This window comes from Phacochoerus africanus, chromosome X (genome assembly GCF_016906955.1).
Source record: "Phacochoerus africanus isolate WHEZ1 chromosome X, ROS_Pafr_v1, whole genome shotgun sequence".
Classification (NCBI taxonomy): Eukaryota; Metazoa; Chordata; class Mammalia; order Artiodactyla; family Suidae; genus Phacochoerus; species Phacochoerus africanus.
The window spans coordinates 93653312-93675153 of NC_062560.1; the positions used below are offsets into that span (position 1 = coordinate 93653312).

Sequence of the window (21842 nt, forward strand, 5' to 3'; positions counted from 1 at the left end):
GAGCTCTCGAATTTAGGTCAAGCCTCCTGAAATGTGTTAAGGGTACTTTTTTTGAGGATTTTTGTGATCTGCCTAGCCTGGCAAGGCCCTTGTGGTCCCTTCACATGTTGATTAAAGTTCACGTGCAAATGAGGCCAGGATCTGAGGTCAAATCTACTTTGAGGCCAGTTGGCTCACATGTTGATTAAAGTTCACGTGCAAATGAGGCCAGTTTGTTCCATGGCCCATGGAATCTTGCCCTCTGTCAAGGGGATCCAGATGAGTAAGGGTAAATGGCCTCACCCACACGCGTCTGCGATGCCGGGACAGTGTTCCCAAGCGCACAGCCAGCGATGGTGCAGTGTCTTCTGCTGCAAACTCCAACACATTTTTTAGGAATGGATAGTTTCTTGTACAGAACCCCCAGTGCCTGTGCCACCCTGCCAAAGGCAAATCCTTTAAGAGCTTCCAAACTCTTTCCTGCGTAAGAAAGAGTCAGAGAGACAAAGACCGAGGCAGAGGCTGAGACTGACTGTGTGCTGTGTCTCTTGGATGTTTCCTTCCCCACAGGAAAGAATATCCTGGAGATTAGATGAATGAATATGTGTCCCAGCTGTTTATCTGCTTGTATTAGTCAATAGAAAAGAAGAGCCCAGCGCCAGGTGACAGGGTGGCAGAGGGTGGTACAGGGGGCTCAGGGAAGCCACATGCTCAGTACAGACGCTTTCTGAAGCATAATTGTTATGAATCATAGAGGGTACCTATGCTAGTTGCAGAAATGAAGATACACTGGGTTTCCTTGGGAGAAAAGCAGTCAGAGAGAGCTGACGAAGTCAACAGAGGTTAGTGGGAATATGGGAAGTATGTGGGTGCTTTTGATAGTTGCTGCTAGATTTGCGATTATTCTGGAACATGCCAAAAAAGAGGAAGGAGCATGAGTGTGTGGAGATGCCCTAATGTTTACTTTAGAATCTTTTGATTTCCAAGGATATGTGCAGGGAGCAATGGTACTTAGGGTCAGTATCTCCATGAAAGAGAGAATAAGAAAGCATGATAAAGAAGAAAAGAGATACCGACAGGCGCCCAGTAATGCAATGGATTCCTCAGAGATAAATACAAGAGAATTCTTGATAATTAGGCTATTGTTGCCGCTTCAGAATGATACCATTCTAGTAGGGGTGGAGGGATGAGGGAAATTGTTCTGAATTCAAGCCAGGTACTCAAGGAGTTGCCAGTTGTATTTTGGTTGGCAGTGCCAAACTCAGAAGCAATCAGGCAGGGCCTCCATAGGAAATGACTAAGCATCCCCTCAAAGATGATCTTGCCAATAGATCCTGAGGGAAAAAGAGATTGTCTCGACATTGCTGTGTGGCTTAGATAGATGGGAGTCTCTAAAGACCGGAGGTGGTTCAGCATGGTGGCCCAGGTGCTCAACAATGAAAGAGACAAGTGCACCTGCCTGATAACTGGATAACAAGGCCAGCCTTGTTAACATTCAAATACGTTATCAGAGCAGGAGGCAAGGATCTCTCTCAGGCCAGGGCAGCCAACCTCCCTCCAATGCAGCTTGCTCTGCAACAGGCATCCCTGCAAGGGTTTTGCACAACTCAGTGGAGTTTGGAAATTTGCCAACTCCATCACACTCTGCCAGCAGAGTGTAGGCTGAGACTGGTGCCCATGCCAAAGGGAGCCCCAGCTTTGAAAATTTGGCAAGCTCCTGGGCTCTGTTTTTCTGCTGGCCATTACCTTTTGGCTTGTTTCTCACTAGCTGCCTTTCTGCTCTTCTTCTTTGGAAGGCTGAGATCTCCGCTGGTTGCAGACCATGGCCCACTTGCCTGCAGGGCAGGAGAGACACAAAAATTAGTGAGGAGAGTGTGGCAGAAAGAGATCATGGGAAGGTGCTTAATTAAGTGTGATCTCATCTTTGCCTACTGGTGGGGGCATGGGAAGGGGCTTCGTGAAGCCTTTTTTCCCAACCAGCCAAAAGGTCTCTTCTGTGCCTTTACCCTTACTATAGAAAATATGGAAAATCACAAGTGTACTATAACCAACTTTCCTAAAGAAGCCCATCTGGTCAATAGGGTGCAAATATTCTGTTTGGATCAGAAACTGTCCCGGCTTTCCCCCTTGTCATCACTCCCTGGAGTCGTCCTTCCTGCATGGCTTCTTTGCCACTTATACCTAAGGCTCAGACAAGCTCCATAGGCTGCCACAGCAGCCAGATGAAAAGTGAACAGCATTTCAAGCTGCCATCCAGATGTTTTGTCTACCCGCTGCCATGCAGCTCCATCTTTGGGAATGTGTGTCTGTTTCACTTCATAGGAACCAAACATCTGCATGCTCAATTGCAGATTTTGTTTGTCATCAATGCCTTGAGCTTTTGGCATTAAGCCACCCATTGTCTTTTGTATCTGGAGTACTTATGTTCAGAGGCTACCTCCTCCCAACCCTCCACCTTCCATCGGCTCTCACAAAACCCAAAAAGAGAATAGAAATGGAAAGTACCCTGTGCAATTTTGTTCTTAAGCCCAAGACATCCTGGCCGCTTTGAGAAGTCTACACTTCTGCAGTGTTCTTTTCTTCCTGCCCAGGGATGCTTACAGGTAGAGACCCCAGAGAGAAGAGAAAGGGAATGTAAACTCAAGCTCATTGCCCCAGAGCCTGAGTGATGACCTCAGAAGAGCCAGATTTTCTGCCTCTGCCCTGCCCTCTCCTCTTTCCAATCAACCCTCCTCAACGGTGTGTTTCTCTCTCTGCCTTTCAATTCTCTTTTGTCCGTCCTCTCGATTTCTCTAAAAGTAACGGGATGTGTTTCCAACTCATTAATCTGAAATATGGTCTCACACTATCTAGGCAGATCTCATTTGGAACAGTTTTAAATTGCTTAACTTAGAAATTCCAATTAGGTTTGCCCCCTTTAAGTATCAAATCTATCATTCTCTATTTTACATCACATATATCCATCCCTTAACAAGAATGACAACAACCATAATAATTAGCACATTTAATTGGAGAATCTCAAAACATTTTGCAAACATTTGGTTCAGGGCTCTGAACAAGCCCTTCAGGAAGCAAGTAGGTTGAGAATACCACAAGAACCAAACTTCCATGAACAGGAAACCAACCCACCCTAAACCTCTGATAACTGGACTATTTTGAGCCACTCTTTTCAGGAAATTATACTCATATCACTCATTTCTACATTTATCCCACACTTCTTATACCAAAGTTGGGAATACAGTCATGGCTCCATCCTTAAGGAGCTCAGAGTATAGTTAAGTAAAAACAACTGTCAGGCCATGTCTTAGGTCCTAAACAGAAGCCCAAGTGGTCTGCCTCTGAAATGCTCCCTTTTCCTCACCACACCTAATACAATGTCTCGTATAGAACAGGTGCTCAGTAAAGACAGACTGTTCCATTAAGTGAAACTCTCAACCCTTGAGTACTTGGAATACTCAAGTTGTCGTTGGACCTCATTTTGGTAAAACCTATTCTCAAAACTTGACCTCAAGCCCCAGCCATATTTGACTGCTTGTCTTGAGAGCTAGAGGCTATCAGGACAGCATGCCAATCCCCAAGGGAGCTTTGCCAATGCCAGGATTATCCTGATATTTGGGTGAGTCCTGGGACATACCAGGATGCCAAAACTAATGGTTGCAAAGTAGGATGGGAGTATTATGGACTCAGGCAAGTTTCCAAATCAAAGAGTAGACACGGGAGCTCCAGGGGCTCTCTGAGGTTTTGGAGCCCATCCAGGAGAATTCTTAGAATCCTAGCTCTCTGTTTACCCGACCTACTTCCAAAATTCTGCTGAAGGGAGAGAGGAGAGAAACAAGTATGCAACAACTAAAACCTAAAGCAAACTCTTTGACTCACTCTCTATCCCTAGGCAGTCCCATAGACCCATCCCCCAAATAATAGCACCTTACTTTGGCCTTACTTGACATCTCCTGTCTTATTTAATCCTCACAAAAACTCTGGAAAGTAGGTTTATTATTAACTCATTGCACAAATGGGGCCCCTGAGGTTCATGGTGATAAAATGACTTGTCAATAAGCAGGCATAGCTGGGACTTGAACCTAACTCTACTGGACTCCAAATTTTATTTATTTTTGCTATGACTTAGCCATATTTTATTGAGGCATAATTGACATACAACATTATACTAGTTTTAGGTATACAACAAAATGATTTGAAATTTGTATATATTGTGAAATGATCACCACGATAAGCCTAGTTAACATCTTAGACTCCGAATTTTAAATGTTCTTCCCTCGGAGTTCCTGCTGTGGGGCAAAGGATCGGCAGTGTCTTGGGAGCGTTGGAATGCAGGTTCAATTCCCAGCCCACCACTGTGGGTTAAGGATCTGGCATTGCCGCAGTTGTGGATTAGGTCACAACTGTGGCTCAGATCTGACCCTGGACACAGGAACTCCAGATGCTGTGGGGCAACCAAAAAAGGAGAAAAAGTATTCTTTCTTATATACCACATAGCTTTACCAACACACCGGAATCAAGGGGCAGGTCTACAGGCCAAAAAGCAACTGTTGGGACTTTTAAAGCTTGTGATCAATGAGCTTCCTGATAATCACAGGCCAAAAGAGGCCTCTATGCTGAGAATGAAAGCACAGAGAGGATGAAGTTACCTGTCCAATGTCACACATTGAGTCATTGATGGGACAAGAATTGCAGACCAGACCTTCTGACCTTCATGACTATCATTACTATCATGACCTCATCACTTCTTAGCTCAACTTCGTGCTTACTTAGTTGCTGGTATGTAAATGTCCACCTCGATAAGCAATGAGATCCTGCTGTACAGCACAGGGAACTATATCCAATCACTTGTGATGGAACAGAATGGGGGATAATGTGCGAAAAAGAATGTATATATGTATATGACTGGGTCCCTTTACTGTACAGCAGAAATTGGCAGAACACTGTAAATCAACTATAATGAAAACAAACAAACAAATAAATAAATGTCCACCTCTGGCAAGGACAACATAAACAGGTTGAGAACAACCATTTAGGAAAAAAACTTCTCAGAATGTAATTCTACCTAAGAGGCCCTGGCCGATATATGTGACAAGCCTAGATGTATACAAAGTCTCAGCAAGGAGTTTCAGATTTGTCCAGAAAACAGTAACTTACACAGGACTCATTCCCCATGTCAGAGAAGAGGTAATAAAATGACTTATCAGCAGGCCACTAGGAGAAAATATTGAAAAAAAGCAGAACTGGCCAGTTAAGCACTGATGGTTTGCTGCTAGTATCGTACAAGAGCAGGTTGGAGTGGGCAGCTGGATAGCCACCCAGAGAATGTGAGCTCTAAAGCGTCCTCGTTTTGGTCTCTTTCTTTGTATCCCCTACCCAGCCAATTAGTCAACTGCTCGGTGTTCTCTTCTCTCAGCCAATCCAGTCAACATCTTTGATTCCACTGAGAGAAACAACTTAAAGTGTCATCATTCCAATGAAGGAGATGGGATGAGGGGAAAGAGTATTGCTGCTGGATCCAAGCCTTGAGCTTAAGAGAAGAGGCTCTGATGAACGAATTCTAAACATCAGCCAGCTGGAAGGAGAGGATGTTTCTAACCATCAGTTTTGAAATCACACCTGGCTAGCCATCAAATGTGGTCCTTCTGACCTATGCACTAGAGGGATTCTTGCTTTCCAGCAGCAGGAAGTGGATGAGGGGTGGAGATGTTGAATTAGAATTTCTAAAGTGTGCTGATGGAGTTCCCATCATGGCTCAGCAGTAGCAAATCTGACTAGGAACCACGAGGTTGCAGGTTCAATCCCTGCCCCCACTCAGTGGGTTAAGGATCTGGCATTGCCATAAGCTGTGATGTAGGATGCAGATGCAGCTCCGATCCCGCATTGCTGCGGCTGTGGTGTAGGCCAGTGGCTACATCTCCCATTTGATCCCTAGCCTAGAAATCTCCGTATACCACGGGTGCAGCCCTAAAAAGACCAAAAAAAAAAAAAAAAAAGTCTGCTGGTAATATCGTCTTACTGGGGATACCTGCATGCCTTCAAGAGAGAAGGAATCCTCTGTCCGCCAGTCCCTACTATATAATATCCAATACCTGATTCTGGTGGGGAGGTGGGGGTATAGAGTCCTGTCTTTGAGTCTTACTTTCTGTTCTCACCCTTCTTCTCATTGGCCCTTCCTTTCCTCTGGGGCGCCCTCTATTCTTCTCTCTCAGTATCTCCCTCTCAATCTCTCTTGCTCAGGAGGTGCCCACAGCCCCAATAACCAAGGCCTGATGTGACCTTAGGGGAAGCCTCCCCCTGCCTCTTCCTTCAAATTCCCTGCGGTAGGAGAAACTGTGAAGCTGCAAAGGGCCCTTTTGTAGTCCTGCTTTTGTGTGTTAACCACCCAAAGATGTGATTGCTCCTGACTGGTATTTGGGGGAGGGGGACAATAAAAACCATGGAGGTGGGGGCATATTTTTCTTTTTCAGTTTCAAAAATGGCACCTCTTCAGCTCTTAAATGAGGAAATCTGTGTCTAGTAATACAGGGAGTCAAATGCTTCAGGAAACCAAGCCACCTTTGTCCCCTGCTGAGAAATGACTGAATATATAGAGAGATCACAAAAGCCTTGGGTGATCTGACTCATTGCCCAAAGAATATTGCCACCCTCATCAGAGGTGGGAAAGGAACTTCTGTCCCCTAATAAGTGACCCATCCCCTCTGCTAGAAGATATTAAGGATCTATTAGAAGAGACAAACTAGGACTAGCCATAAAAGGAATTAGTTGATCAACTAGAATCAGGCCTTCCAATCTTTGACTTCTGAAATCCCTTTATAAGTAAATCGCCCCATTTAAGGAAGGCATACCAGTGACAGAAACAAATTGCCTATCACTCAGTGCCCAGATCTTGCTTTGCCCAAGAATAATCACTGAGGAAATAATTTTCATGCACAATGGTATCATAGAAAGAGTACTAAGTGAAAAGTTAGGTTTCCTGGGTTATGGCTTGATTCTGTTATCAATTGACTAGGTAACCCTGATCAAATTAACTTCACCTTTTTGAGCCTTGGCTCTTCATCTGAAAGTGAAGGAGTTAAATTATCGACTCTCTAGGGTCTCTTAAAATGGGGACAGCAAGGGGCCCTGGGGTCATCCAGAGGAAGACGAAAAGAATCCAGTGGACATAGCAAAAAAAAGAAAAGAAAGAAAGAAAAATGAAAATGACTCTAATCCTGAATCCCAGATCAAGTGATAATCCCAGCAGAGAAAAGGCACTACAAAATGTTTGTCTTTCATCAGAACTGACTTTATTCCTCCTGGTCCTTGGGGAAAGCTATAAAGCCTCTCTGTAAACATGGGGTCAGTGTTGTGAATGCAAAGTCAGAAAGGGAGGCCACCAAGCAGATGGACAGAAAACCCCAAATCGCCAATACTGTACCTTACTGAACAATGCCTGGCACTGCTAAATACTAAATGAAATGGAAGTTAGAAAATGAAAATAATAGGGCAGCTCACTGAAATGCCAAATTCTGGGCATTTTTTAGGACAGAAAAAAAATGCAGCTCCTAGTCTAAAATGCGCAGAGGGACTTTTAACAATCCTCACTGTAGCCATGTTTTAAAGAAATGAAAACTGAGGCAAAGGGGAATCATCTTTTGGGAACCACCAACAGAGCTGGAAATTCTGTCCAAATGATAGCTCCATGTCTCAGACACTCAGGTAAACTCTCTTGGCAGACCGTGAGCTCTCTAGAAGCAGGTGTGTCCAAGTGGTTGGACTCAAAAAACAAAAGGACCTTATACCTTGAGCTCTGTCCTTCCTCTAAGCTCCACTTCATAGCCCTCACTCAGGGTTCGGAGGATTGTCACTGTGCTGTGACTGACATGAATGCGATAAGCTGCAAAAGAAAGAGAGGCATGACTTTGGATCCTTTCAGATAAAATCTGCGAGAAAATATTAATGTAATAAATGCTCCTACTTCTAAATGAACTAGACCTTAAGCAAAATCCCTGGGAGAGCGAGCTTTCTGTTTCACAGGAGGAGGTGGGGAGTGATGACCTTCCTCTCCAGGCCCAAATAAAGCATTGGCTCTATAGCACCTATCAGCCTCCTAGACACTATCTCGGAGGAAAGGCCATGCAATAGAAAGGTGTTAATTTAACTCGAAGGTTGAAATGAAGAAACTAGCAACCACCACTTTCCTCTCAGCTGAAACGTGACCTCCTCTGAGGGAAGTTAGCCTTCAGCAGCCACCAGCACAGACCGTAGCTGGGGCTGAACTCTCAAGGTTTACATACCCTACTGAGGAGACAAAAAGGGGAGTTCCCATCGTAGCTCAGTGGTAACAAACCAGATTAGTATCTATGAGGATGTGGGTTCAATCCCTGGCCTTGCTCAGTGGGTTAAGGATCTGGTGTGGTCGTGAGCAGTGTTTGTGGATCACAGATGAAGCTCGAATCTGGCGTTGCTGTGGCTGTGGTGTAGGCCTGCAGCTATAGCTCCAATTCGACCCTAGCCTGGGAACCTCCATATGCCACAGGTTTGGCCCTAGAAAGACCAAAAAAAAAAAAAAAAAAAAAGAGAGAGAGAGAGAGACAAAAAGGTGTCGCTTAAACTCATAAAACTATCTTTTGATATTTCTGTACTTAAAACCTCAAGGAGAAATGTCCTAAAACTTCTGCCAATATTTTCGGGTGACTGTCCTTTGGGTGGGTGTCTCTAGCTATGTGTACACACATGAATGTATTATTTTCCAACTAATGATCCCAATCAGTTGGGATAAGAGCTTTACATGGCAAACTATGACTAAAACTTCTATTTAGAAATTAAGTGTAAATCTTTGCTGAAGAACAATCATTTAACTGAGGTCGGATCCTTGACTGTCCTGAAAAGTGTCATCCTATGAAGTAAGACCTCGTTCAAGTTGAGTGTTCAATAAAAGCCCTAGACATTCTCACACACACTTGAGAAAGTAATTCTTTTAGAATCAGAGTACAATCTGAGTAGGACAGCAGGGCTGAAAAGAACTGCAAGAAATTTCTGCTGGATGTTCTCACAATGACTTTTCGTCTCTTGACAACATAGTATTGTTTTCTGCGTCTCCCTCGCTAACTGATGGTTACCCATAATTTCTGCTCCAAAAGCGTTGTTCTATTCTTAAAAGTCACATGCTCACCTCGCATGTCCCTAGCCATCCCTAGGTGTGCCATTCCACTAGCATCTGGTCGTCGTCGTGAGGGAACCTTTCAGTAGAAGAACCCTACTGATGGGGAACACACAGCTCAAAAAAGAGAGAGAGTTCATTCCAACCACCATCCAGTTATGTGGCAAAAAAGATCACTCCAGGGCTGGATCACTAGTCACTTCCATTCCAGAATCAGTGGATTCAACTAAGCATAAAGGAGGTAGTGACGAAATTGATTTTTTAAAAATAGACCAATGAGTACCCTAGTCTCATATCCAACAGAAGGTTAGAGGCTACCTCTTTACAGATCTTCAATCAGTTGCACTGCTTAATGTCATATTCCGGTCACAATGATTAGCTTCCAGAAAAGCACTCTAACCAGTTCCTCTTGGGCAGAGACCACATACGCAGGCTGCTTTTTATCCTTCGCAATGCCTTCCTTGCATAGTCAGTGCTTAATAAATACCTGCCGTGCATGATTCACTCCATTTTCTCCCTCCTAGTTGATCACTGGATGAGGTGCTACCTGAATCTGAAAAATCACTTTCGGCTCTCAGCTCTATATTTCCAATGTGAAATGTGTGGCATTTCCCTGGTGCAGCCAGCATATGCCTTTAGGGTTCCACAAGCTTACATCAGTCCAGAGTACTATGCCAAATCTGCATTGTGGTTCCATGATCAATTTCACTTCATCCTGGGTTGTACTTCAAGAACAAAATTATATGCATGCAGCAGTTCCTGTATGACTACTTTCATGGCCTTTGCCATGTCTGTGGAGTTCGAAGACTTTCCCAGATGTCAGAAAATTTATTCTGACAACAGCCTCTAATTTCCGTGCTGCCTCCTTAATCATGGCAGCACAGGCTAGATTGACTAAGACTGGACCCATTGTGCAAGCTTGTTTCTGCTCATGAGTGATGAGGAGTGGGGTCAGACAGGGCGCCACCCACTGTGACATAGGCCACCATATCATCAGGGACTACTTTGCGTACATTGCTGAAGTTTGAGAAGAGCTTGTCTTGCTTAGTAGCTGCCAGATCCAGGGCTGCAAAGGGATTAAGTGAGTTTTTTAATATAAAATCCATGAAAACTGTGTATAGAATCTATTGTTCGCTATGCTTTTTTAATACTAGCTTGAACAAATTGCTTGGCTCAGCCGTGATATAGGTAAAGCACATTGTGATTCTGACATTGCCTTAGTAGTGGCAGGAAATAACAAGAAAGGGTTGCCAGTAGCAGACAAATAGCATAATAGTTTGTACAGTTTTCTTTTCAAGGAAGTGGGGAGGAAATGGTATCTTTGATACCATGCCTGTTTTGACAGAAGCTAAGGGTTTTATATACAGGCAAGTTGAAATTAATTATTTCAGAATTCCAAGCTCCTTAGATTGAGGGATTATTGGTAGCTAAATTCGAGGGGGCTATTTGATGAAGCCAGAACTCCTGGGGTCCTAACTAGTTTAAAAGAGGACCAGAGGAGCAAACAAAAACTGGCTGGGAAGCAACTGGCTCTGGGTGTGTCTCCGCAAACTAGTTGAAAAACTAAAAATGTCAGTCCCTTATCTATTTCTTTTTCAACATGGTTTTTTCTTTTTTTCTTTTTCCTGGTTTGGGGAAACCCACCAGGCTGGCCAATTTTTTCCTTTACCAAAAGGATATTTTTTAGTTGTTTTGATCAAATTGCCTGGCTGTTTCAGTGTCACCTAACTACAGCTTCATTTCTGGAACAAGAAAGGTACATCTTCAATCCAACATCACCCCCTACTGGTTTAGCATTAGAGACCAAAAAATATGTGTTAAATTTCCTTCATCTTCTCAAATTATCTTTTATTTTTTCTTTGAAACATGAAAATATCTCTCTGCTCTCTTTCCCCTGTCTTGAGGAAGAATCACTTTCCCAGTCGTAGGAGGTTACCATCCTATCCATTCCTCTAGAAGTACTCACGTAACCCTGTTGATTCCATCCAAGAAGCTGTGTTCACACTGTCTCCAAACAAGCAGTATGTGGGCATGGTGAGGCCCACCACTCCAGCAACAACTGGCCCTATAGAGTAGCAGGCAAATGGGATTACAGTCAACAGGTGTGCATCCAATGCTATGAGAGGAACACGGCCAAGGGAAGGAATGTAGCTGCGTAAAAGAATAAAGTTGCTACCAAATAGCTCTGGAAATCTGAAGAAAATCTTATAATGAGTAATGAATTCTTTGCCCTACAAGAAAGAAAATTTGTAACGAAGCAGAAACGACTAACCTTCTGATTTATACCTTTGTTCCAAGTAACAGTTACATCCAAGCTGCTTATATCTGTCAACAGGGACAAATAAGCATTCAACCCAATCAGAAAAGCCTGGGCAGAAACTCAAGACCCAAACATGTTTGTTGCAGGGAAAAAATATGACTCTTTTTAATGCCTTGGGGTTGGAAGGAGGGATCTCAAAGGGCTATCTGTCTCCCAAATTGTATCTTTTAAGAGAATTATTACTAAGACAGTTGGAAAATCTGAGAAGTAGAGTTAACGTTCAATCATTTGTGTTAGGGACATGGAAGAGTAGTACATAAAGATAACCTGAGAATATTTTCTGTCTGCCTTTAGAATGGCTTTTGTTTTTTGGGGGGGGGGTAATTTTTTTATAGTTGTTATTTCCCCAATACAATTTTTTTGGCTTTTGTTCTTACATTTAATATGGCTATGTTAAGTGTTCAGAGAATGAACATTACTTGAAAACATTACAGCACCCACACTGAATGATAGTTCAGGAGGATATAGAAATTTCTCCACCTTCACCTTTTTGGTCTCTGTTCTGTTTCTATGTGAAAATTGTTCAGCATTATCTTTTTGCTGTTTGCTGGGTTAGAGAAAATAATTGTCTTTGCTTTGAAAAGTTCTTTTAGAACATTAATTTTTAAGAATAAAAATAATAAGAACTACAAAGGTTATGTTTCTCATTTTAACTCATTTTTAACCCATTAAGAAGCATTTGTTGAGCACTGGACTAGGCACTAAGGGGAGAAAAAAAAAAAAACAAATGTAGCACAGGGTCTCAGTTCTCCAGGAGTTTATAGTCTAACTGAAGAGAAAAGACTACCAAACCAGAAGCAATTAGGCAACAACCCAAGGCAATGTATGATTGAGGCAAGATAAATGGTACAGGCGCAAGTGTTGTAATAATTTAGAAAATTTGGGAGGGTGCTTATTAAGACCTGTTTCAGTCAAAAAAACATCCAATGGAGAAGGTAAGATTAGGTTTGGATCTTGATGGGTGGGTAGGATTTGAGTAGGAGACAAGGGATATGAATCAAAGGTTTGTGGTTGGGAATTAACATGGAATTTTGGGAAACTCTTGGAGAAAGCCATCTGCCTAGTTCAGGTGGCTAGGAAGAACCTGGAGACAAGGTTAGTGGTAGGATTGTACAAAATGGAAGACTGAAACACTAGAGAATTTTGAGCAGGGAATTACATGATGAAAATTCTTTTTATTTTCCTTTTTTCTCAATCAGTGGTAGAATGCATTGAAAGGGGAGAAAGTAAAACCAGGGAAATCTGTTAAGTAGCTGTTGCAGTAATTCAAGCACAAGGTTGTAAGTATTGGAAAGGAGGTGATGATGGATGGGGGGGCAGCAAAAAGGAGTGATAAAAGAGAGACATGGAAGGAGAACCAAAAGACATGTTGGCTGTGTAATTGACAACCATGATGAAATTGTCATGGGCTTAAGAGCTAGCTTTTGCTGGTTTTTTGAGAAAAGATGACTTGAAGTTTTAGATATGCAGAATTTGAAGGAACAGTGAATCACCCAAGAAGAAATGTGCCGAGGGGGGTTGATGATATGAAACTGAAGCACAAATAAGAGGCGAAGGCTTTCCTTTAAAAGACTGAAATCTGCTATGTAGTAAGCATTCAGGATACAAATGTGAGTAAAGTCTGGTTCCTGCCATCAAGGAGCTTATAGTCTAATGAAAGGACAGGCAAGCAAACACAAATTATGATGATGATTATGAGAAGCATGGATATAAAGAAGCAAGAGTGGAAGCAAGAAGATGCTATTGCATATGCACAATGTGGTATGTGGAATGACTGGCCAACAGGGACCTGCTGTACAGAACAAGGAACTCTACCCAATATTCTGTGATAATATGTATGGGAAAAGAATCTGAAAAGAATGGATGAGCATGTGTAACTGAATCACTTTGTTGTACAGCAGAAATTTTCACAGTGTTTAAATCAACTAGACTTCAACAGAACTTTTTAAAATGAAAAAGTAAAAATGTACTTTTAAAAAAGATGTTTTGCAGTAATCCAGGCAAGAGATGGTGGCCTATACTTGAGTAATGAGACGCAAGAAGAGACAAGACAGAATCAAGAAATACTGAAAGGGTTTGCATTTCTCTAATAATCAGGGATGTTGAGCATTTTTTTAAGGGGTTGGTGGCCATCTCTATATCTTCCTTGGAGAAATGTCTATTCAGGTCTTTTGCCCATTTTTTCCATTGGGTTGTTAGTTTTTTTGCTGTTGAGTTGTATAAGTTGTTTCGATATTTTAGAGATTAAGCCCTTGTCCATTGCATCATTTGAAACTATTTTCTTCCATTCTGTAAGTTGTCTTTTTGTTTTCTTTTTGGTTTCCTTTGCTGTGCAAAAGCTTGTCAGTTTGATTAGGTCCCATTGGTTTATTTTTGCTCTTATTTCTGTTGTTTTGGGAGACTGACCTGAGAAAACATTTGCAAGGTTGATGTCAGAGAATGTTTTGCCTATGTTCTCTTCCAGGAGTTTGATGGTGTCTTGTCTTATATTTAGGCCCTTCAGCCATTTTGAGTTTATTTTTGTGCATGGTGTGAGGGTGTGTTGCAGTTTCACTGATTTGCATGTAGCTGTCCAGGTTTCCCAGAAATTCTTGCTGAATAGACTGTCTTTTTCCCATTTTATGTTCTTGCCTCTTTTGTCAAAGATTAATTGACCACAGGTGTTGGGTTTATTTCTGCATTCTCTATTCTGTTCCATTGGTCTGTATGTCTGTTTTGGTACCAGTACCACACTGTCTTGATGACCATGGCTTCGTAATATTGCTTGAGGTCTGGGAGAGTTATGCTTCCTGCTTGGTTTTTGTTTCTCAGGATTCTTTTGTGGTTCCATATAAATTTTTGAATTGTTTGTTCTAGTTCTGTGAAAAATGTCCTGGGTAATTTGATAGGGATTGCACTGAATCTGTAGATTGCTTTGGATAATATGGCCATTTTTACAATATTAATTTTTCCAATCCAGGAGCATGGAATATCTTTCCATTTCTTTACATCTTTTTTAGTTTCCTTGATTAATGTTTTATAGTTCTCGGCATATAGGTCCTTTGCCTCCTTGGTCAGGTGTATTCCCACATACTTGATTTTGGGGGGTGCAATTTTAAAAGGTATTGTGTTTTTGTATTCCTTTTCTCAAGTTTCTTTGTTAGTATACAGAAATGTGACTGATTTCTGAATGTTAATCTTATATCCTGCTAATTTGCTGAATTTATTGATCAGTTCAAGTAGTTTTTGGGTTGAGTCTTTACCACCTCATACAAGTCAGAATGGCCATCATTAATAAGTCCACAAATAACAAATGCTGGAGGGGCTGTGGAGAAAAGGGAACCCTCCTGCACTTTTTGGTGGGAATGTAAGCTGGTGCAACCACTGTGGAGAACAGTATGGAGGTACCTTAGAAAACTATACATAGATCTATCATATGACCCAGCAACCTCACTCTTGGGCATATATCTGGACAAAACTTTCCTTAAAAAAAAAAACACATGCACCCGCATGTTCATTGCAGCTCTATTCACAATAGCCAAAACATGGAAACAACCCAAATGTCCATCAACAGATGATTGGATTACGAAGAGGTGGTATAGATACACAATGGAATACTACTCAGTTGTAAAAAAAAAAAAAAAAGAATAAAATAATGCCATTTGCAGCAACATGGATGGAACTAGAGACTCTCATACTGAGTGAAGTAAGTCAGAAAGAGAAAGACAAATACCATATGATATCACTTACATCTGGTATCTAATATACAGCACAAATGAACCTTTCCACAGAAAAGAAAATCATGGACTTGGAGAACAGACTTGTTGTTGCCAAGGGGGAGGGGGAGGAAGTGGGATGGATTGGGAGCTTGGGGTTAATGGATGAAAACTATTGTTTTTGGAATGGATTAACAATGAGATCCTGCCGTATAGCACTGAGAACTATGTGTAGTTACATATAACAGAGCATGATAATGGGAGAAAAAAGTATGTATACATGTATGCATAACTGGGTCCCCATGCTGTACAGCGGAAAAAAAAATTGTGTTGGGGAAATAACAATAAAAAAATTTAAAAAGAAATACTGAAAGGGTAAAATGTTCAAGACGTAGTAATTGGTTGAATGGTGAAGGTCAGCATGAGAGAGGAGTCAAGGAGGATAACCCCCAAACTAAATGGAATAACTAGGTGAATGGTCATAACAGCAACTGAAATAGAAAATAAGTATAGGTAGAGCATCAGAAACCAATGTTGTATAACCAAACAAGCATGGCATATACTGAAGCCTCAATCCATTTGGCAAAAATACTGGTTTAGAAAAATATTGGCTCATGAGTATCAGTGCCAAAAATGAGAGCGACATTTATAACTATAGCGGGTTAAGAACCTGACTAGCGTCCATGAGGATGTGGGTTTGATCTCTGGCCTCACTCAGTGGGTTAAGGATCTGGCATTGCCGTGAGCTGTGGTGTAGGGTGCAGATGCAGCTCGGATCTGGCTGTGGCGTAGGCTGGCAGTTGTAACTCCTATTCGACCCCTAGCCTGGGAACCTCCAAATGCCACAGGCGCGGCCCTGAAAAGAAACAAAAAATGAGGGCCACATTTATAATAAGAAAGCAGATGTCACAACAGAAAAGAGAATATAGGAAAAATACTGGTTGAAATGACCTAACTTAGTAATTGCAAATATAGGGGGATGCTTTCAAATATATATTTAATCAAGGTAAAACGCAATTCTGACTCTTAGTGTCTTAAAATGACATTGATGGGAGAAACATAATGTTTCAGAAAGAGACCCATAGATAAATTCTTCAGGACTAATGCATTGTTAGTGTGAATATGCATACTTGGTGTGTGTATAATTTTGTATTTTTAGTTAAATTTTTTAAAAATAATGAATGTAGTTTCTCTCCACAACCAGTGCTATTATAAAATATAGGCATCAGATTTTAGTGCCAGCATGTGCCTTTGTGTTTATAATTATAACATTACCGGATGAAACCAGATGATATCTAGCACCGTGTGCCAGTAGGTGATTCACAATAATTTGAATATATTAAAAAAGTGGTAGAATTGAACCATAACATGGCACATTGTAATATACTTAAGTTGATTTTAAAGGAATGTGTAAGGTAGCAAGGTCCACATATGATCCATCATGCCAGGATACAAATTAACTGGGTAAAAATAAGAAACTATAAAAACATACAAATTCTGCGTCTAATACTTTTGATATTAGTGATATATTTTCAGTAGAACAGCATTGTTTGTCAAAACATTAAAAGTTGTCAGTTTGAATTTCATTGTTTTTATTTTTTGATGCTTTGTTCATTGATTAAAAGAATATGTATTTAACATACAAAACTCTAAGTACAGGAAGAGGAGGCAGGTTATGTGGGCAGAAAAATCATTCAGTTTTGAATGTGTAAAGTCTGAGGTCCATGTGGAACATTTAAGTGGAAATGTCGGCAGCAAGTCTGATATATAGGAGTGAAGCTTAAGGGAGAAGACAGGTGCTGAAGTTGTAGAGTTGCAGGTCACCAGCGCACAAGTGGTAGTTAAACTATAGACACAAATGAGATTGCCTAGAAGAATATATAAGAGGAGAGAAACAATGGCTCAGGGACAGTACCATGGGGCATATCAATATTTAAGGATCAGATAGAGACAGAAGGAATTATCAGACAATAGTAGAAAAATGAAAGCTTGGTTAGAGTGAGTTGAGAAATGAATTCCAGGGTCGGGACCTACCGAGAGCCAGGAGACCACAACTCAGAGCTTTGTAGAAAATGTGGGAGCAGCCACAGTTAGAGAACAGGGATTGCTAGGAGAGCCAGTACATGAAATGGAGAGGAAGCATTCAGAGAGTGAAGAGCAGGTCATAAAAGCCAGTTGGGGGAGAATTGTCAAGAATACCAAATGCTGCAGAGATAAGGGCAGACTAGGACTGAGAAAAGTGGTGTGGGCTAAAGCCAGATTGCAAAGGGGCTGAAGAGGGAGTGGATAGTGAAGAAATGGCATACTGTCAGTCATTCTTCTCTGACATTTGGTAGGAAAGGGATGAAAAGGATGGGGGAAGAAAAGGAGCCTAGAAGAGCAAAGCAAAGATAAAGAGGAGGAGGGTGGGGAGGGGAGCAAGAGAGGCTAGTAGGTGAGAGATCTATGAAGATACCTGTGAATGTGTGAACATAGGTGGAAAGGGTGCAGTGAAGGGGAGTCCTGAAGATGTTCCAGCAAGTGAGGAGGAGTGTGGGAGAAAAAATATGCCAGGAGTTGAGATTTTAATGAATCGAATTAATTATCCTAAATACAACATACGCAGGTTGATCCTGCCTCATAGTCAAACGTGGAAATGATGGCTATAACAAGAAAGATAGACTGGAAAGGTTTGGGACCTAGAACAGGTGCTGGGAAGAGAGTAAACTTAGTCACAAAGGAAGGATGCAGCACTTACACACCTGGATATTCCAGCTGCCAAGAATCAAGGGAGAGCTACCCTCTTCCTCCCGTTTTTGGCCTTCCCTTGAGGTGTGTGGAAACATCTTCTCTTGCGTTAGCTGGTGGTTGTTACCTGAGTGCAGGCCTATTCGAATCCGGACTGGCATCTCTGGCATGTGCTGCATCTTGAAGGTACCCACAGAGCTCGAGATGTCTAGGGACATGTTTGCAGTCTCAGTTGTGTGCCTCCTGCCATTCCTCTTTGGGAGGACTGAGGCCACCATGTAAGCATCGCCAGTGGTCTCTACCTGGAAATCAAGGAAAAGAGAATTAGGAAGTAAATAACGTGTGTGTGTGTGTGTGCGCGCGTGTGCGTGCGTGTGCATGTGTGTGTATTCACAGAGCTTAAAGGATAAGATGGAGAGTAGATGTTCTTCTTGTAAAGTGAGGAAGCCCAAGAGAGGCTGTGATTGCTTCACAGGCCTGGCTGCACATTGAGATAACTTGAGAAGCTTCATTTAAAAAAAAAATACTAATTCTAGATCCCATACCCATAGATTCTGTAGTTACTTTGCAGGTTCCTGGTTGGCCCTAGAGAACGATCAGGCTCCAAGTAATTCCCAGGGCAAAGGAAAAGGGAGATTTCTGAGACTGACCAGGGATTTCGGTGGGGGATGAGTAGGCTTTCCCAGCAAGCATTTCTCTAGATGATGTCTGGTAAATGAGCTAGGGCAGCCTTAAGGCAAGTATAGGTAAAGGAAGGAAGTGAAAGATTCTGTTCCTTCTGCTTCACCTTGCAAATATGATCGAGTTAGTTTTGCAGTCTCCTTGGGTGTGAGAACTTGGCCTTTGCCCACCAGCTCCCTCCTCCTCTCCCAGTGCCAGTGCTCTAAGGAGCAGCAGTACCAGGCTGTGCAGGGGCCAGTTAGAATGGGACACTTTTACATAAAGTCAAGTCTGGGCTCCTCATCTTCCCCACAGAAGGGTGCTCACTCTTTTAGGTGACTAGTAAGGGGAAGTTTTTCCAGTAAATCCAAAAGATAAGTAAGGGGAATGGACTTCTATGAAGTGTGCCTGTCATGATCTGCTAGTGCACGTTTAGATCCAGTTAATATCTGTGTTCTCCTAAAGAACTACACTCAGAAGGCCATAGTTAAGGGCATAAAACTCTGAAGTCACACAGCCTTGTTTAGAATCCCAGATGCACCATTTACAAACTGTGTGTCCTTAGTCACACAACTTATCCTCTCTGTGCTTCAGTATCCTCATCTGTAAAATAGGGATAGTGACAGCACCTACCTCATGGAGTTTTCTAAGGACTAAGTAACTTGATATACATATATCACAGCACTTAAAACCTGCCTAGTGGATGATGAATACAAGTCATTGCCGCCATCATCATCATCATCATCATCATCATCATCATCATCATCATCATCTTCATGATCGCCAAACTGACATACCTTGAAATAAGCCATGGGACTGCGGCTATGACTCAGCCCCAGAGAAAATTTAGCAATCAGCAATAGACTCCCTCATCATGACTTTCTATATAGCCCATCACTGTGATCCTTTGCACCTATGGGACTTTGTACCACAGGATGCTTCCATCCAGAACCTCCCTTACCTGGTGCAATTTGAGAAAAGGACCCCCTGCCCTCAAATAAGCATGCATGCCTACGCAGAGGGAGGCACCAGCACAATGCAAATACTGTATGGGAGGAGGAAACTCACTGGTTGGCCATTATCAGAGACTGGCGGTTGACCCTTCAGCTTTCAGTCACCCGGGAGTCCCCAAGGATGTGGATGAGAAGATTAGAAGGGCAGGGAGCCTGGGCACTGCTTGGCCTCAGTATGACACTGCTGTGGGGAATTGTGGGTTGCATAAACCAGCGTAAGGACACAGAAAGGAGTCTGGTTGAGATGGAGTGGTAGCTGGAGAACTGAAACTGAAAACAAATCACCAACTTCATAATTCTGCAAGTAGCTTTCTCACTTCTATTTCAGATTACCAAGTGCCTGGGGAGGTGATTCCAATTTTACAGGTAAGGAAAATGAAAACACAAACAGGTCTGGTGACTCGCTGCTGGTTCAATTTTTATTTCCTTTGCACTGTGCTGTTTTTATTAAACAGCACTGAAACATTAGATTCCGTTTTGGGATTCCTAGAGCCCTACTCTATCCTGAAATCAGCCCACTCACTTCATCCTGTGGCCATGAAGTACCAAAATACCTGACAGCCTCATTCCCAAGACCCCCCAACAATTATCTGAACAGTATCAGCTGGATTGATTAAACCAGTGGCTGTGTTGGTGCCCACACTGAATCATCTTTGATTTTAGTTTCAACTGAATTAGCTTTCAGTGATTTGTTTTTCTCTTCAGGCTGCTTGAGTTCAACAAGTTAAGACAGGTAAGTCTGATTCCATGGATTTTTCCTCCACCATGGTTTCCATGTGTGCTTCTTGATTAGTTTGCAGTTCCTGCTGATTGACAGGTATGATGTCTATTTCTGAGCCCTATTTAGGCAGCTTGGCGTAGCCCTGAGGCTCTCTGCTTGACCTGAAAGGGCCCTGTCTAATCTGAGATAAACACACTACCCTGTGTGTGATTTGAGAGTTGGAACATTTCAGACTACTGTGAAGGATCCAATGAATGGAGCTACTCATTCTCCAGCTCTACCTTGATTCCTGAGACAGAGGAGCTGTCTAAAGTGTGGGATGCCTGGGGCATCTTTCTCCATCAATAAGACAAGTATCCATGTTGCAGACAACATGGAAGTGTCCCTGCACAGCTGTGAAATTTTTAGTCATTTTCTGCCTAGACAAGACAACACGTACAATCAAGGGTAAGCAAGCATGGCACTGAAATGAGTGAATGTAGTTATCTGTTTTCTACTCATCTTCTGCAACCTTTGATAGGAAGAGTGGAAATTGATAGGCTGGAGGGGTGGGGGAATGTGAGAGAAGTGGCTTGCAACCTCACAAGTAATCACTTCCTGAAACCTCAGACCAACAGGTGGGCTTTCAGTTACCCTGTGGCAATCCCAAAGAGCCTTGGGTCCAATGGCTCTTTGACATGTGTAATGCCAGAGTTCCCTCCTGTTTAAAAACAGTACCTGAAGGAGGAAACCAAGTTTTAACAGCATGTATTAGATGTACGCAAACTTTACCAAGACAAACTCTGTAGTAGTCATCAGCTATGGGCAAAACACCAATACTTCTGTAGCCCCTTGAGGGCCTTGCATGTTATTGCCTGCACTATGAGTACTTAGACACTGAAGTGCAATAATGGGTTTTGGCCCCAACCTCTTCTTAGTCCCAGTTCTAGAAAAGAGCTCAAAAGATATCTGACCAGCAGTCTCTTGCCAGGTTGAGATTGTTATCTTGGAAAGTGTGAACCTACATGCATTCTCTCAAGTCCTTCAGTTCCAGTGGGAAACCAGTGGAAGTAGTGTCCTATTTAAGCGTTAATTCCTAAATAATGGCATCCAATAAAATTGCCTCCTTTCTTCAGTTTTGGAGTACACATAGATGTGCCTCATCTAAAAATTCCTTTCTGGACTATATTGCTCTGCTAAGTTATGTACCTTGTAGACATCATGACTGCCAATGATGGCATCAAACAGTGTGTACAGATCATTGAGAAGATCCACCACCTCAATGGGCTCCCTCATGGCCGAGATGGTGGTAAAGCCCACAATGTCGCTGAAGCACAAGGTGACCGAATCAAAGCCCTCAGGTTTGACTCTGCAGCCTGTTTTGAGGGATTCAGCAACTGATCTGAAAAGCAGACAGTTATTCCTCCGAGGACACAGACCTCCCTCCATGACACACAAAACATCTGCTAGAATACAACCTCTCCAAAAATCACTGCCAAGTAAAATGATAAGGAAGAAAATGTCAGCTGGATGAAAACATTTATTCTGCAAATAGATATTGAGTGCTTACAGTGGGCCAGGCACTGTGCCAGGTGCTAAAATATAG

At 42.3% G+C, this 21842-nt stretch overlaps 1 protein-coding gene across 1 annotated transcript in view; it reads right to left on the reverse strand.

Moving 5' to 3' along the window:
* Nucleotides 1–244: 244 nt before the first annotated feature.
* GUCY2F (guanylate cyclase 2F, retinal) overlaps nucleotides 245–21842 on the reverse strand; it is a 109288-nt gene continuing 87690 nt past the window's right edge. The window contains 7 exon segments of the mRNA XM_047764241.1: nucleotides 245–459; nucleotides 1726–1815; nucleotides 1899–1986; nucleotides 7761–7855; nucleotides 11088–11186; nucleotides 17991–18165; nucleotides 21446–21638. Of these exon segments, the coding sequence (XP_047620197.1) occupies nucleotides 245–459; nucleotides 1726–1815; nucleotides 1899–1986; nucleotides 7761–7855; nucleotides 11088–11186; nucleotides 17991–18165; nucleotides 21446–21638 (955 nt within the window).